A 13,068-nucleotide genomic window follows, 5' to 3' on the forward strand; every position below is an offset into this window, starting at 1 on the left:
AACGCCAGTAGGAACTTGTTGGGTTGAGCAGTTTGCTTATGTGCTGTAGTTTCAAAGCAAGGCTTAAATACAGCATGATAAACTTAGTAAGGTACAAACTTCATGGTAAGGGAGTAACAGGATAAATCAAGGTCAGGAAGCCATTAAAGTCATGGAACTGAAGAAAAAGTATTGAGTGCAGTAGCTGAGGGCTAGCTGCCCTGATATAGGATTAATGTTATAATAGTCTACTACACCAGTGAATTCAATTCATCTATTAAATGATAGGTTGGCACCAAGAACAGCAACTGCTTGCATTTACATTGCCACTTTAACCCAATAAAATATCCCAGGACAGGAATGTTAACAAATAAAAGTTGACACCAAGCAGAAGAAAGCAACTCTACCCATGAGAATACAGAAATCACTACCATATGGAGTCACTGACATATGGAGAATAATATAGATTCAGTTTAACAGCTAAATAAGATATATAAGGTATATAAGATACTGAAGGGAATAGATAGAGTTAATAGTGAGAGACTGCTCCCTAGACTGGGTACAAACACGAGAGGTCATGATTTAAGGGTGAGGGGGGAGAGGTATAATTTGGAAGTGAGAGGAAGGTTCTTTACGCAGAGAGTTGTGGGGGTATGGAACGCGCTACCGAGTAGGGTGGTGGAGGCAGGAACGTTGGACTCGTTTAAGGTTCAGTTAGATAGACACATGAGTGTAACGAGGATGGAGGGTTATGGTAGGGGCTATTAAATAAGGTTAGAACCTCAGGAGACACCGGAAAAGCAGGCTTGTAAGATTAACGTTTTTGTCTTTTTATTCTGCAGGTGGAGGTCCACCTCGTGTCAAACGAGGGGCATGCACACGGTGGGTCGTGCGTGGGCTGCTCTTGGAAGTTCCGGGAGAGGCCTAGTACTTCGTGTCGGTGTGTGTGCTTGATCCTGGACCGGTAGACGGGCGCCACAACAGCTCGGTGACTAGCACTGCTAGCTGTGCAGATACATGGATTTGGGCCTGTGTCTGTGGGAGTTTGCGCATTCTCCCTGTGGTTGCGTGGGTTTCCTCCGGGCGCTCCGGTTTCCTCCCACACCCCAAAGATGTGCTCTTAGGCTGATTGGTTTTACCAAATTGACACTATTCTCCCCTGAATCTGGCTAAGTTAGGGGTTCCATTCGTAGACATGCAGGGTAGAATAGGTGTAGGGTGATGCGGTGGCACGGGCTCGTTGGGCCGAAGGGCTTGTTTCCCGTGCTGGGTTGTTCTTCTTTGTTGTTGTATAAGCATAAGAGTGAGTGGGATAGAGGGCAATGCTGATACAATTAAATGAGGATAGATGGGGAGGTTCAAGTGCAGTATAAAGGCTGGCAATGGATTAATTGGTTCAAATGGCCTTTTCTGTGTTGTATATCCTATCTACGTAATCCCGTGCAACTGGAAAAGGTGACAAAGAATTTGGTCAAAGATCTGGTCTTTGAGGATTTTGAAGGCAGATAGAGAGGCAGAGAGATTTAGGGAGGGAGAAAGTGGCTTGGTGGGTTGCTGTAAAACCCCAAATGGTTCCATAATACTCCTCAGGGATTACATTATGTGGTGAACTCCTAATATTCTTTAGAATATAAGCAATAAATCTTGCCTCAGCGGTGTCAGCCCACATCCCAAGAAAACAGGAAATATTGGAAGTGAACCACAGCTAGCAAATCTTGGTCAAGTGGATAAATGGATGCCACTATATTTCCAGCATGTGTTTTTACTTGTGGGAGTAGGTGGTGTTAGTGAGGTTATTAAATATGTTTTAAAATTCTTGACCTTGTTTTCAAATGTTTCCACAGTCCTTGTTCATTCCTATCTCTGTAACCTTCTCCAGGTCTCTGTGCTTCTCCAATTCTGGCTTCTAGTATATTCTTGATTTTCACTGCTCCACCACAGGCAAACATGCCGTCAGTTGCCTGGGCCCTGGCTCTGGAATTCCCTTCCTAAGCCTCTCTGTTTTGCTCTCGTTCTTTATGGTTCTCCTTAAAAATTCTCTCTTTGACCAAGCTTTCGGTCAGCTGCCTTAATATCTCCTTTTGTGGCTGTGGTCTCATATTTTGTTTGGTAATGTTCTTGTGAAGCAGCTCGAGTCATTTGCACTGAAGATGCTAGATAAATTGCTGTTGTTGTAAAAGATTTGGTTTAATTGCAGAGGTGCCTACAAATTCCTTTGTGAATTTCACCTGCACCAACCTGGTTGATTTGTAGAGCTTCTTTAAACCAATCCGAGGCTTCATAAAAATTCCCCTTATCTCTTGCCATGCAGCCCAACCGTAGGTAACCTGTGCAGAGTTTATTCAGAGACAGAAAAAGACATAAAATATTTCCTATTTAATGTACGTGCCAATAAAGTCTGGACTTGCAAAGGAACCCTTGCGGAATAACTACAAGGGGAAGAGAATCCCTACTCTTTGCTACCCCTACATGCCCAAATATTAAAAAGCTAGAATTTGGAAGAATCATTTTAACTCTAAATACAATCAGCCACAATAGGTGTATATATTAATATGTACCCAACACTGTACAACCCTTTAAAACAAAACTATTCTCTAAACCCATTAAACTGAATTTAAGAGATTTTATAACACTTGTGCTAGACACTTGCAAATTAAGTTTCCATTCTTATTTCAGGAACATAAGTCTTAATTCCAAGAAACTCATTAAAATTTTGGGAAGTCACAATGCCAAGCAAGCCAAGGGACATGCATTTCCGCAAGCACGAGCATTTCAACCAGCCCTTAAACACTTAACTCTATTTCATAGATGAACAATGGCCAGAACCTTCCAGCTGTTCACATCAGCGGGATCTCCCAGTCCTGCCGACAGTGCACTGCCACTGTGGGTTTCCCAGTGGCAAGGGGTGCATTTAGTGGGAAACCCCATTGACAACAACAGGACCAGGTGATTCCACGGCAGGCTAATGGGGAGACACCTCTGCCATTGTGAAACACATGGCAGATGGATGAAAAATCCCACCCAATGCTTCTACCAAACTGTTTAAAGTTCATTCTTGGATGAGAGTGTTGTTGGCAAAGCCAGTGTTTATTGCTCATTCCTTGCCACCTTTAGAAATTGATTCTTATTGAACTGCTGACAACAAGTTTGATATAATTGAGTGTTTTGCTGAGGATACAACTCAGGGGGCAGGTAAGAATTAACCCTGGGATAGGCCCAGAGTGAGTAAGGATGCGGTTTCCTTTCCTGAAGCACATCTGGGAATTAGCATGAGATTTTGGACACTTAAGAACATAAGAAATAGAAGCAGGAGTAGGCCATCTAGCCCTTCGAGCCTGCCCCACCATTCAATAAGATCATGGCTGATCTGTCGTGGCTCAGTTCCACATTCCCGTCCTCTCCCCATAACCCTTAATCCCCTCTCTTATCAAAAACCCATCAACCCGCGTCTTAAAAATATTTAGCGAGGTAGCCTCCACCACTTCAACGGGCAGAGAATTCCAGAGATTCACCACCCTTTGAGTGAAGAAGTTCTTCCTCAACTCTGTTCTAAACCGTGCCCCCCCCCCTTATCTTGAGGCTGTGCCCCCTAGTCCTACTGTCCTTTCTGAGCGGGAAGAGTCTCTCCACCTCTATCCTATCCATCCCATTCATCATCTTATATGTCTCAATGAGATCTCCCCTCATTCTTCTAAACTCTTAACGAGTACAAGCCTAGTTTATTCAGCCTCTTCCATGGATCCTTTCAAAAAATTTAAATGGAAATTCCCGAAATGAAGGTGGAATCTGATTTCATGTCCTCTGGACTATTAGTTCATAAGAACATAAGAAATAGGAGCAGGAGTAGGCCATCTAGCCCTTCGAGCCTGCCCCGCCATTCAATAAGATCATGGCTGATCTGTTGTGGCTCAGTTCCACTTTCCCGCCCTCTCCCCATAACCCTTAATCCCCTCTCTTATCAAGAACCCATCAACCCGCTTCTTAAAAATATTTAGCGAGGCAGCCTCCACCACTTCAACGGGCAGAGAATTCCAGAGATTCACCACCCTTTGAGTGAAGAAGTTCCTCCTCAACTCCGTTCTAAACCGCCTCCCCTTTATCTTGAGGCTGTGCCCCCTAGTCCTACTGTCTTTTTTGAGCGGGAAGAGTCTCTCCACCTCTATCCTATCCATCCCATTCATCATCTTATACGTCTCAATGAGATCTCCCCTCATTCTTCTAAACTCTAACGAGTACAAGCCTAGTTTATTCAGCCTCTCCTCATAGCTCAATCCCCTCAACTCCGGTATCAGCCTAGTAAACCTCCTCTGCACTCCCTCCAGGGCCAAAATATCCTTGCGCAGGTGCGGCGCCCAAAACTGCACACAGTACTCCAGCTGCGGCCTCACCAATGCCCTATACAGCTGCAGCAAGACCTCCCTACTTTTATATTCAATCCCCCTCGCTATGAAGGCCAGCATCCCATTCGCCTTCCTGACCACCTGCTGCACCTGCAAGCTGGGTTTTTGCGACTCATGCACAAGGACCCTGAGGTCCCTCTGCACCGTCGCCTGCTGCAGTTTTTCGCCACATAAGTAATAGTCCTTCCTACCATTCTTCCTACCAAAGTGGACCACCTCACACTTGCCAACATTAAATTCCATTTGCCATTTCCTGGCCCATTCGCCCAGCCTATCTAGATCCTTCTGCAGACTCTCCACACCCTCTGCACAATTTGCCTTTCCCCCAATCTTGGTGTCATCAGCAAATTTCGACACCCTGCACTCGGTTCCCTCCTCCAGATCATCTATATAAATGGTAAATAGCTGAGGCCCCAGCACCGACCCCTGGGGCACCCCACTAGTCACCAACCGCCAATCCGAATAGCACCCATTGACCCCCACTCTCTGCCTCCTATTTGACAACCAATCCTCTATCCACGCTAACACCCTACCCCCAACTCCATGTCCCCTGACCTTCTGCAATAACCTCTTGTGAGGTACCTTGTCAAACGCCTTCTGAAAATCAAGAAAGACCACATCCACCGGCTCTCCTCTATCCACTGCCCTAGACACATCCTCATAGAACTCCAGTAAATTTGTCAGACACGACTTCCCTTTAATGAAACCGTGTTGCGTCCGCCCTATCAAGCAATTCCCTTCAAGATGCCTCGCAATTTCCTCAATGACGGATTCTAACATTTTACCTACCAGACGTTAAACTAACCGGCCTATAATTCCCCGCCTTTTGCCTGGCACCCTTCTTAAACAACGGCGTAACATTAGCCGTTTTCCAATCTTCCGGCACTCAAAAGACAGAAATCACATGACACTATCCAAAGAAGTGCAAAGGAGTTCACTCCATCAAGTCACTATAAATAGATTATCAGGTTATTTACCTGATTGGTATTTGTGGCAGTTCGCTGGATGTAAATTAGATGCTGGGTTTGCTCCATTAAAATGGCGACTACAGGTTCGAGGGGACTTCACTGGTTGTAAAGGACTTGGGGACACCCTGAGGTCATCCTTCTCTTCCTTTATTTCTCAAACCACTCATCATCATCTCAAGGGCACAATCAACATGCCAGTTAAATAGACACTAATCTTCTACAAGACTCCACTGCATGAACATGATTCAAAACCTATCAACCAGGATTAAAAACCAGAGATTCACCCCCTAACCTTGACCAAATACATAGGGTTACCCTCCCCCCATTCCAGGAAAAATCAAGTTTTACTTACAGTCTACGTAATTTGGATGTTCTCTTAAAACATTCTTGTATAATATCTCTGCCTCATGGTATTCACACAGGGCCTCGTAGAGCCTGGCCAGGTTATAGGAGGTGGTGACTGAGATTGCGTTGTAGTAATGCTCATCGTGCTCTGCTTCAGCCTTGGCACGTTCGAGTGATGCCAGGAAGTATTTCTGCCACAAAAGGGCAATTAATTTTATTTACAACATAGAAAGCATCGAGGTAAATGGGTCGAAGGGGCCAAGGTCTACAGTAAGAAGTGGATGGCAGCTACTATAAAAACAGAAGGAGATGGGGTGGTGGGAGAAGGGAAGAGACAGGAGAGATGAAGAGGGGGAAGGGAAGAAAAAGGAGAGCAAGTAGAGGGGGATTGGAGGACAGGAAGAAAGGGGCAGGGCACAGAAAGGGGGGGGCAAGGAAGGTGGAATTATATAATACATTATGATTAGTTATCAAAATGCTCTGTAGCAAACTGGAAAACTGCTTGGTTAAATGTCTAAAGATTACCTTAGCTTCTCCCAAATTTCCCAATCGGAAGTGAAGTGCCCCAACATTGTTGAGAATTTCAGGAGGAACATCAGCCTGCACCTTCTCCTGAAGGATGCGTGTAGCTGTTCCATAAGCTGATAGTGCTCCCTGTAAACAGAATTCAACAAGGTCCCATCATTAAATGTGGCCGTGGCAACAAAAGGCCCAAGGGTATACAGGAAGATAAGATAGCTTAGGATGTGGAAAGGCCATTCAGTCCATTAAATCCCATCCTGCTAATACCCAATTCTCCATTCAACCAAGCTTTGACACCCCATAATGTCTATCTCACTGATACTATGTCATGGGAAGACAACGATCTCCAAGTCTCGCACCACCTTGAACTCCCTTTGTAACAGCACTGTGGGTGTAACTACACATGGGTTGCACTGGTTCAAGAAGGTAGTTTACCACCACCTTTTCAAGGGCAATTAAGGATGGCGAATACACGCTGGTCTAGCCACAGATGCTCCACATCCCATAAACAAATAACTGGAATCTGGATATTGATCACTGATCCAGAAACTTCAGATCCTAACAACTGCTTGCACTTTTTTTTAAACTAGCAATTGTTGGTAATGATTCTACCATTGTCGCTTACACACCAACTGATATCTCTTCTGTTTTTGAATTTGTTCCATTACCATCTCATTTTTGCCTTGCCCCATTATTCATTTATTCTCTTGCTTGCACCTTGTCATAAATATTTCCCGTTTGTTCTTTCTTCCTCCCCCAACATTGCCAGCCTCTGTACTTCCTTAATACCTGCTACAGCTCTCACTTTTTTCATTTCTGACAAACGTCAATTTTATTTCTCTCTCCACAGATCACGTTGTGCTGAGTGTCTCTGTGTTTTCTGGTATTTCAGATTCGAATCACACGCAGTATTTTGCTTCCATACCTGAATATCCGATTGTTCAAGGATTTGAGCCAGTTCAATCCACGCTTCCACGTCATCTGGATACTGTTCAGTTACTTTCTTCAAGTGTCCCTTAAAAAGAAGAAAAAAACATTTGGTGAATTTTGCAACTGTTAAGAACATAAGAACATAAGAAATAGGAGCAGGAGTAGGCCAACTAGCCCTTCGAGCCTGCCCCGCCATTCAATAAGATCATGGCTGATCTGTCGTGGCTCAGTTCCACATTCCCGCCCTCTCCCCATAACCCTTAATCCCTTCTCTCATCAAAAACCCATCAACCCGCGTCTTAAAAATATTTAGCGAGGCAGCCTCCACCATTTCAACGGGCAGAGAATTCCAGAGATTCACCACCCTTTGAGTGAAGAAGTTCCTCCTCAACTCCGTTCTAAACCACCCCCCCTTTATCTTGAGGCTGTGCCCCCTAGTCCTACTATCCTTTCTGAGCGGGAAGAGCCTCTCCACCTCTATCCTATCCATCCCATTCATCATCTTATACGTCTCAGTGAGATCTCCCCTCATTCTTCTAAACTCTAACGAGTACAAGCCTAATCTATTCAGCCTCTCCTCATAGCTCAACCCCCTCAACTCCGGCATCAGCCTAGTAAACCTTCTCTGCACTCCCTCCAAGGCCAAAATATCCTTGCGTAAGTACGGCGCCCAAAACTGCACACAGTACTCCAGCTGCGGCCTCACCAATGCCCTATACAGCCGCAGCAAGACCTCCCTACTTTTATATTCAATCCCCCTTGTTATGAAGGCCAGCATCCCATTCGCCTTCCTGACCACCTGCTGCACCTGCAAGCTGGGTTTTTGCGACTCATGCACAAGGACCCCGAGGTCCCTCTGCACCGTCGCCTGCTGCAGTTTTTCTCCGCCTAAGTAATAATCCTTCCTACCATTATTCCTACCAAAGTGGACCACCTCGCACTTGCCAACATTAAATTCCATTTGCCATTTCCTGGCCCATTCGCCCAGCCTATCTAGATCCTTCTGAAGACTCTCCCCACCCTCCGCACAATTTGCCTTTCCACCAATTTTCCCTGAAGCTTTGGGGTGACATAAACATGTCAGTGTTAATGTAAGCCAATATATCACAGAAATCATAGAAACCCTACAATACAGAAAGAGGCCATTCAACCCATTGAGTCTGCACTGACCACAATCCAACCCAGGCCCTACCCCAATATCTCTACATATTTACCCACTAATCCCTCTAACCTACACATCTCCAGACTCAAACAAGTTCACAATAAGCTGTGAAAGTTAACAATGGCAAGGTGCGTACCTTTGCAACTTCTCTCTTTTCCTGCTCATCTGAGGTGGCATAGAGTGAACCTAGAATCTTCATAGTTTCGTAATTGTTGGGGTAGGCCTTGAGGACTTTCTCGAAGCACTGTGCTGCATTCTCTTTGTCCCCTCGATAAATGTACATCTGCCCAAGTCCAAAGAAAGGCAGGACGAAAGTGGTAGAAGCAAACTGAGTGGCTTGATAGTAGTATTGAAAAGCCTGGTCATAATCACCCTGAAGAGACAAAATGATGAAGTATATTTATGCTGCCATCATTGGCAAGATTCTAAGCTTAGCTCATGTTCCAGGTACAAAGCAATCCAGTGCAAAATAGTCTTTGAATGTGCATCTATGCACAGAAACTAAGCCACATTTGCTATGTTAGTTATAAAGTATGGTGTATGGACAAATGAGCCTTATCTTAGTTCAGAGAAAAGGGAGAAGAGACCTGACCAATGATTCATGGAATCCAGGCTGTTATGAGAAGGAGCCAGTCAGCTCACACACTGAACCTAATTCTTTAACCAGAGCATAATAATCACAATTTTCCTCCCAGTCTTCTTTCATGATTGTCACAAGACCTGTTCAAACCTCAAAAAGCCCATTAGGTCCAACTACTCTGTTTTCTATTTCTCTATTAATCTAACCCAATCTACTCGCCTTCTCTCTCTGGACTAAGGGTTACCAAATTGTCGACTGAGCTTGTTTATAATGCCAACTCCACTAGCCTTCAGGCATACTTGACTAAAATTCTGCACTCTTATATGCAAAATGTTCATCAGCTATCTCATTCTTAAACTTGTGCTTCCGATCTTTCAACCTTGCATCATGGTGAAGCATTTGCCTGATCAATTTGATTGATGGCCTTTACAAACTGGAAGATTATAAAGGAGCTGCCTTGAAACTTCTCTGTTAATAAAAGCCAAATTTCTTTCAACTTTTCTTGATCCTGAGATAACAATCAGAGAGATTTGTTGGGAACGAGTATTAAGGGGTGCAGAACTAAGGAAGGTAAATGGAGTTAAGATACAGATCTAAATGAGTGATGGAACATGCTTGAAAGGATGCATAGCTACTGTTGCTATTTTCCTGTTCGTTAATATCTCAGTCTGAAGCAGGTGATTTCTCTATGGTAAACTAGTATGATACAGAAAACAAGCTGGATTGAAAGGCTATGTTAACTCACCTGAACATGGAAGGACCTGGCCAGTTGATAGCAGCTTTCTGCTTGCATAGCCTCCACCTCAGTGTTATGGAAGGCATGAAGAGCCAGGTGCTGTACTTTGCTGTAATCCTAAAAAAGGATCAGAAAACTTAAAAACTGAACTCTATGGTACTATAATATTTACATACATCCAGTTACGCATGAATTGTAAAAACACTAGTCTTTATTTCTTCCTGTTTGCGTGTTTGGATTTAAGGGGGAGCCTGGAGGTTTAGAAAAGACAATCTTTAAGCCCTTAATCAAAGGTCTGCTAGCACCAGCAATTTGATAAATCGGTAAATTAGAAGGAATGTGGATTCCATGTAGCTCCTAGAGTTCCATGGAATATACTCATGTGATTTTGAGACAAAAATCTCAGGTACTCCTAGCCCTAGAGGGAAACAGGATCAAACCTACCTATTGACACAGATGATTTACAAAAAAATCTATGAACTGTTAATCTGGAAAACAGGAGGTAAAATCTTTATTTAAAAAGTTTATTTTAAATGATGCCTCCAAAATATCCAACAGCATAAAATCTTTAGCATTCTCTCTTTAATTCTTAAGAATTCTCTAAAGTCCTTGTCCCGCTCAACAAAAGAGAGAACACCAAGGCATAAGAGGGAGTACAAGGAAGATTCATCAGACTGATTCCTTGGATGGCGGGACTGATGTACGAGGAGAGATTGAATCAGTTAGGGTTATATTCACATGAGTTAATGAGGGGGATCTCATATAGAAACTAATAAAATGTTAACAGGACTAGACAGGGCAGATACGGGAAGGATGTTACTGATGGTAGAGGCGTCCAGAACCAGGGGTCATAGTTTAAGGATATGGAGTAAGTCCTTTAGGACTGAGATGAGGAGAAATCTCTTCACTCACAGAGTGGTAAGCCCGAGAAATTCGCTACCACAGAAAACAGTTGAGGTCAAAACATTATATGTTTTCAAGAAGGAGTTAGATATATAGCTCTTGGGGTGAAAGCAGTCAAGAGACATTTTGGGGGGCTGAAGAAGGTAGGATCAGGCTACTGAGTTGGATGGTCAGTCATAATCATAGTGAATGGTGGAACAGGCTCGAAGAGCTGAATGGCCTAATGTTGCTCTGATTTTCCAGGGTTCTATCACACAACAAACTGAGGTAGCCAAAATCCATCAAGAAAGAAATATAAGCCCAGACTGGATAACGACAGCAGATTTCCTCCTGTAAAGGGCCAAAGCTGAATTAGTTAGTCAATAATCCAATAGCTTCACTGTCAAAGATTTAAAATTCTCAGCAACTGCATTGGTGCGATTTGCACTCGTGTTCAATGGATTACTGACCCAGGCATTTAGATTAATAATCCGTTTATGTCACCACAATACCACCGTATCCATGTCTGTATTTGTACCTTTTTGAAGAAAAAGTGATTGGCTAGGTGATTTAGCACCATAGGGTTGCTGGGATCAATTGTGTAAGCTCTTGAGAGTAGTTGCACGCCATTTTTGATGGAATCAGCCTTGGGAGACAAAAAAGAGTTTACAACTCAGTTTATTCAACATTCAGTACACAATGATTGCAAATGCAGTTAATTGAGCCACGTCACTTGCACAAATCATGAATCACTGTATCTAGTCTTAGCCATCTCTTGTTTCCGTCCAACAGAGAGCTATGTTTTCAAGATATCCAGCAAATTCAACTGAAGGACACAAGAGAATATGAAGTTTCTGGAACCGCAAGAGGAAATGAAACCAAACCTGTTTTCCCGCTGCTGTAAGCCAACTCACCTCCCATTTAATCAACATCACTATCAATCCAAAAGAGCTTTGATAAAGGGCCATCTGGACTTGAAACGTCAGCTCTATTCTCTCCTTACAGATGCTACCAGACCTGCTGGGATTTTCCAGCATTTTCTCTTTTAATCTGCAGTAATTTGCTTTTATCTCTATCAATCCATTCTCTCTAGAAACACACCTCAGTGTCGCTGGAACCATCAGTTTCCTATTATTTTTCCCACAACAAAACCGCAAATGATTTCAATACAGTAAAAAAGGGGAAACTGTTTTTATTGATAGATGGGTTGGTAACCCGCAGACGTGGAACTAAGGTGAAAAGAAAAGAAACTTGCATTTATGACGCAACTTTCGCAACCTCAGGATGTCATAAAGCACAACAATCTGAGGTCCCCATCTACTTCAAGAAGACAACTGTCATGCCAGTACCTAAGAAAAACCAAGCAACGTGCCTTAATGACTATCAGCCAGTGGTTCTGACACCCATCGTTATAAAGTGCTTCGAAAGGTTAGTCCTGGCACAAATAAATTTCAGCCTACCAGACTACCTGGATCCACCAGTGTACCTACTGCCGCAACAGGTCCACAGCAGGTGCCATTTCCATGGCCCTGCACTCAACCGTGAAACATCTAGATAACAAGGACATCTATGTCAGACTTCTATTTATTGGCTACAGCTCAGCCTTCAACACTATTATTCCCACAAAACTCATCTTCAAACTCTGTGACCTGGGCCTCAGCACTTCCCTCTGCGACTGGACCCTGAACTTCCTAACTCACAGACTATAATCAGGAAGGATAGGCAACAACACCTCCTCCACGATAATCCTCAACATTGGTGCCCCACAAGGCTGCATTCTCAGCCCCCTACTATACTCCCTATCCGCCTATGACTGTGTGGCCAAATTCCACTCTAATTTGGTTTTCAAATTTGCTGACGATGACTAACGTAGTGAGTCAGATCTCAAACAATGATGAGACAGAGTACAGAAATGAGTTAGAGAATCTGGTGAACTGGTGCAGCAACAATAATCTTTGCCTCAATGCAACAAAATGAAGGAGATTGTCATCGACTTCAGGAAGTGTAAAGGAAAATGTTCCCCTGTCTACATCAATGGGGACAAAGTAGAAAGGGTCAAGAGCTTCAAGTTTTTCAGTGTCCTGATAACCAACAACCTGTCCTGGTCCTGCCATGCCAACACTATAGTTAAGAAATTCCACCAGTGCCCTCTACTTTCTCAGAAGACTAAGGAAGTTTGGCATGTCAGGTATGACTCTCACCAACTTTTATAGTTGCACCATAGAAAGCATTCTTTCTGCTTGTATCACAGCTTGGCATGGCTCCTGCTCTGCCCAAGATCACAAGAAACTACAAAAGGTTGTGAATGTAGCTCAATCATCACGCAACCAGCCTCTCATCCACTGACTGTCTACACTTCCCACTGCCTCAACAAAGCAGCCAGCATAATTAAGGACCCCACACACCCCAGACATTTTCTCCCTTTGGGAAAATAATACAAAAATCTGAGGTCATGTACCAACCGATTCAAGAACAACTTCTTCCCTGCTGCTGTCAGACTTTCGAATGGACTTACCTTGCATTAAATTGATCTTTCTCTACACCCTAGCCATGACTGTAACACT

General features: G+C 43.7%; 1 protein-coding gene across 1 annotated transcript in view; it reads right to left on the reverse strand.

Annotated features, from left to right (window-relative positions):
* ctr9 (CTR9 component of Paf1/RNA polymerase II complex) overlaps nt 1–13,068 on the reverse strand; it is a 54,714-nt gene that overhangs the window by 27,082 nt on the left and 14,564 nt on the right. The window contains exons 7-13 of the mRNA XM_080190081.1: nt 11,043–11,150; nt 9,632–9,739; nt 8,443–8,679; nt 7,140–7,229; nt 6,218–6,346; nt 5,700–5,883; nt 2,218–2,306 (exon numbers count right to left, since the gene is read on the reverse strand). Coding sequence (XP_080046207.1) covers nt 2,218–2,306; nt 5,700–5,883; nt 6,218–6,346; nt 7,140–7,229; nt 8,443–8,679; nt 9,632–9,739; nt 11,043–11,150 — 945 coding nt within the window. The remainder of the gene's footprint in view (nt 1–2,217; nt 2,307–5,699; nt 5,884–6,217; nt 6,347–7,139; nt 7,230–8,442; nt 8,680–9,631; nt 9,740–11,042; nt 11,151–13,068) is intronic.

Source organism: Carcharhinus amblyrhynchos, chromosome 6 (assembly GCF_965287045.1).
Source record: "Carcharhinus amblyrhynchos chromosome 6, sCarAmb.v2.hapA, whole genome shotgun sequence".
NCBI lineage: Eukaryota > Metazoa > Chordata > Chondrichthyes > Carcharhiniformes > Carcharhinidae > Carcharhinus > Carcharhinus amblyrhynchos.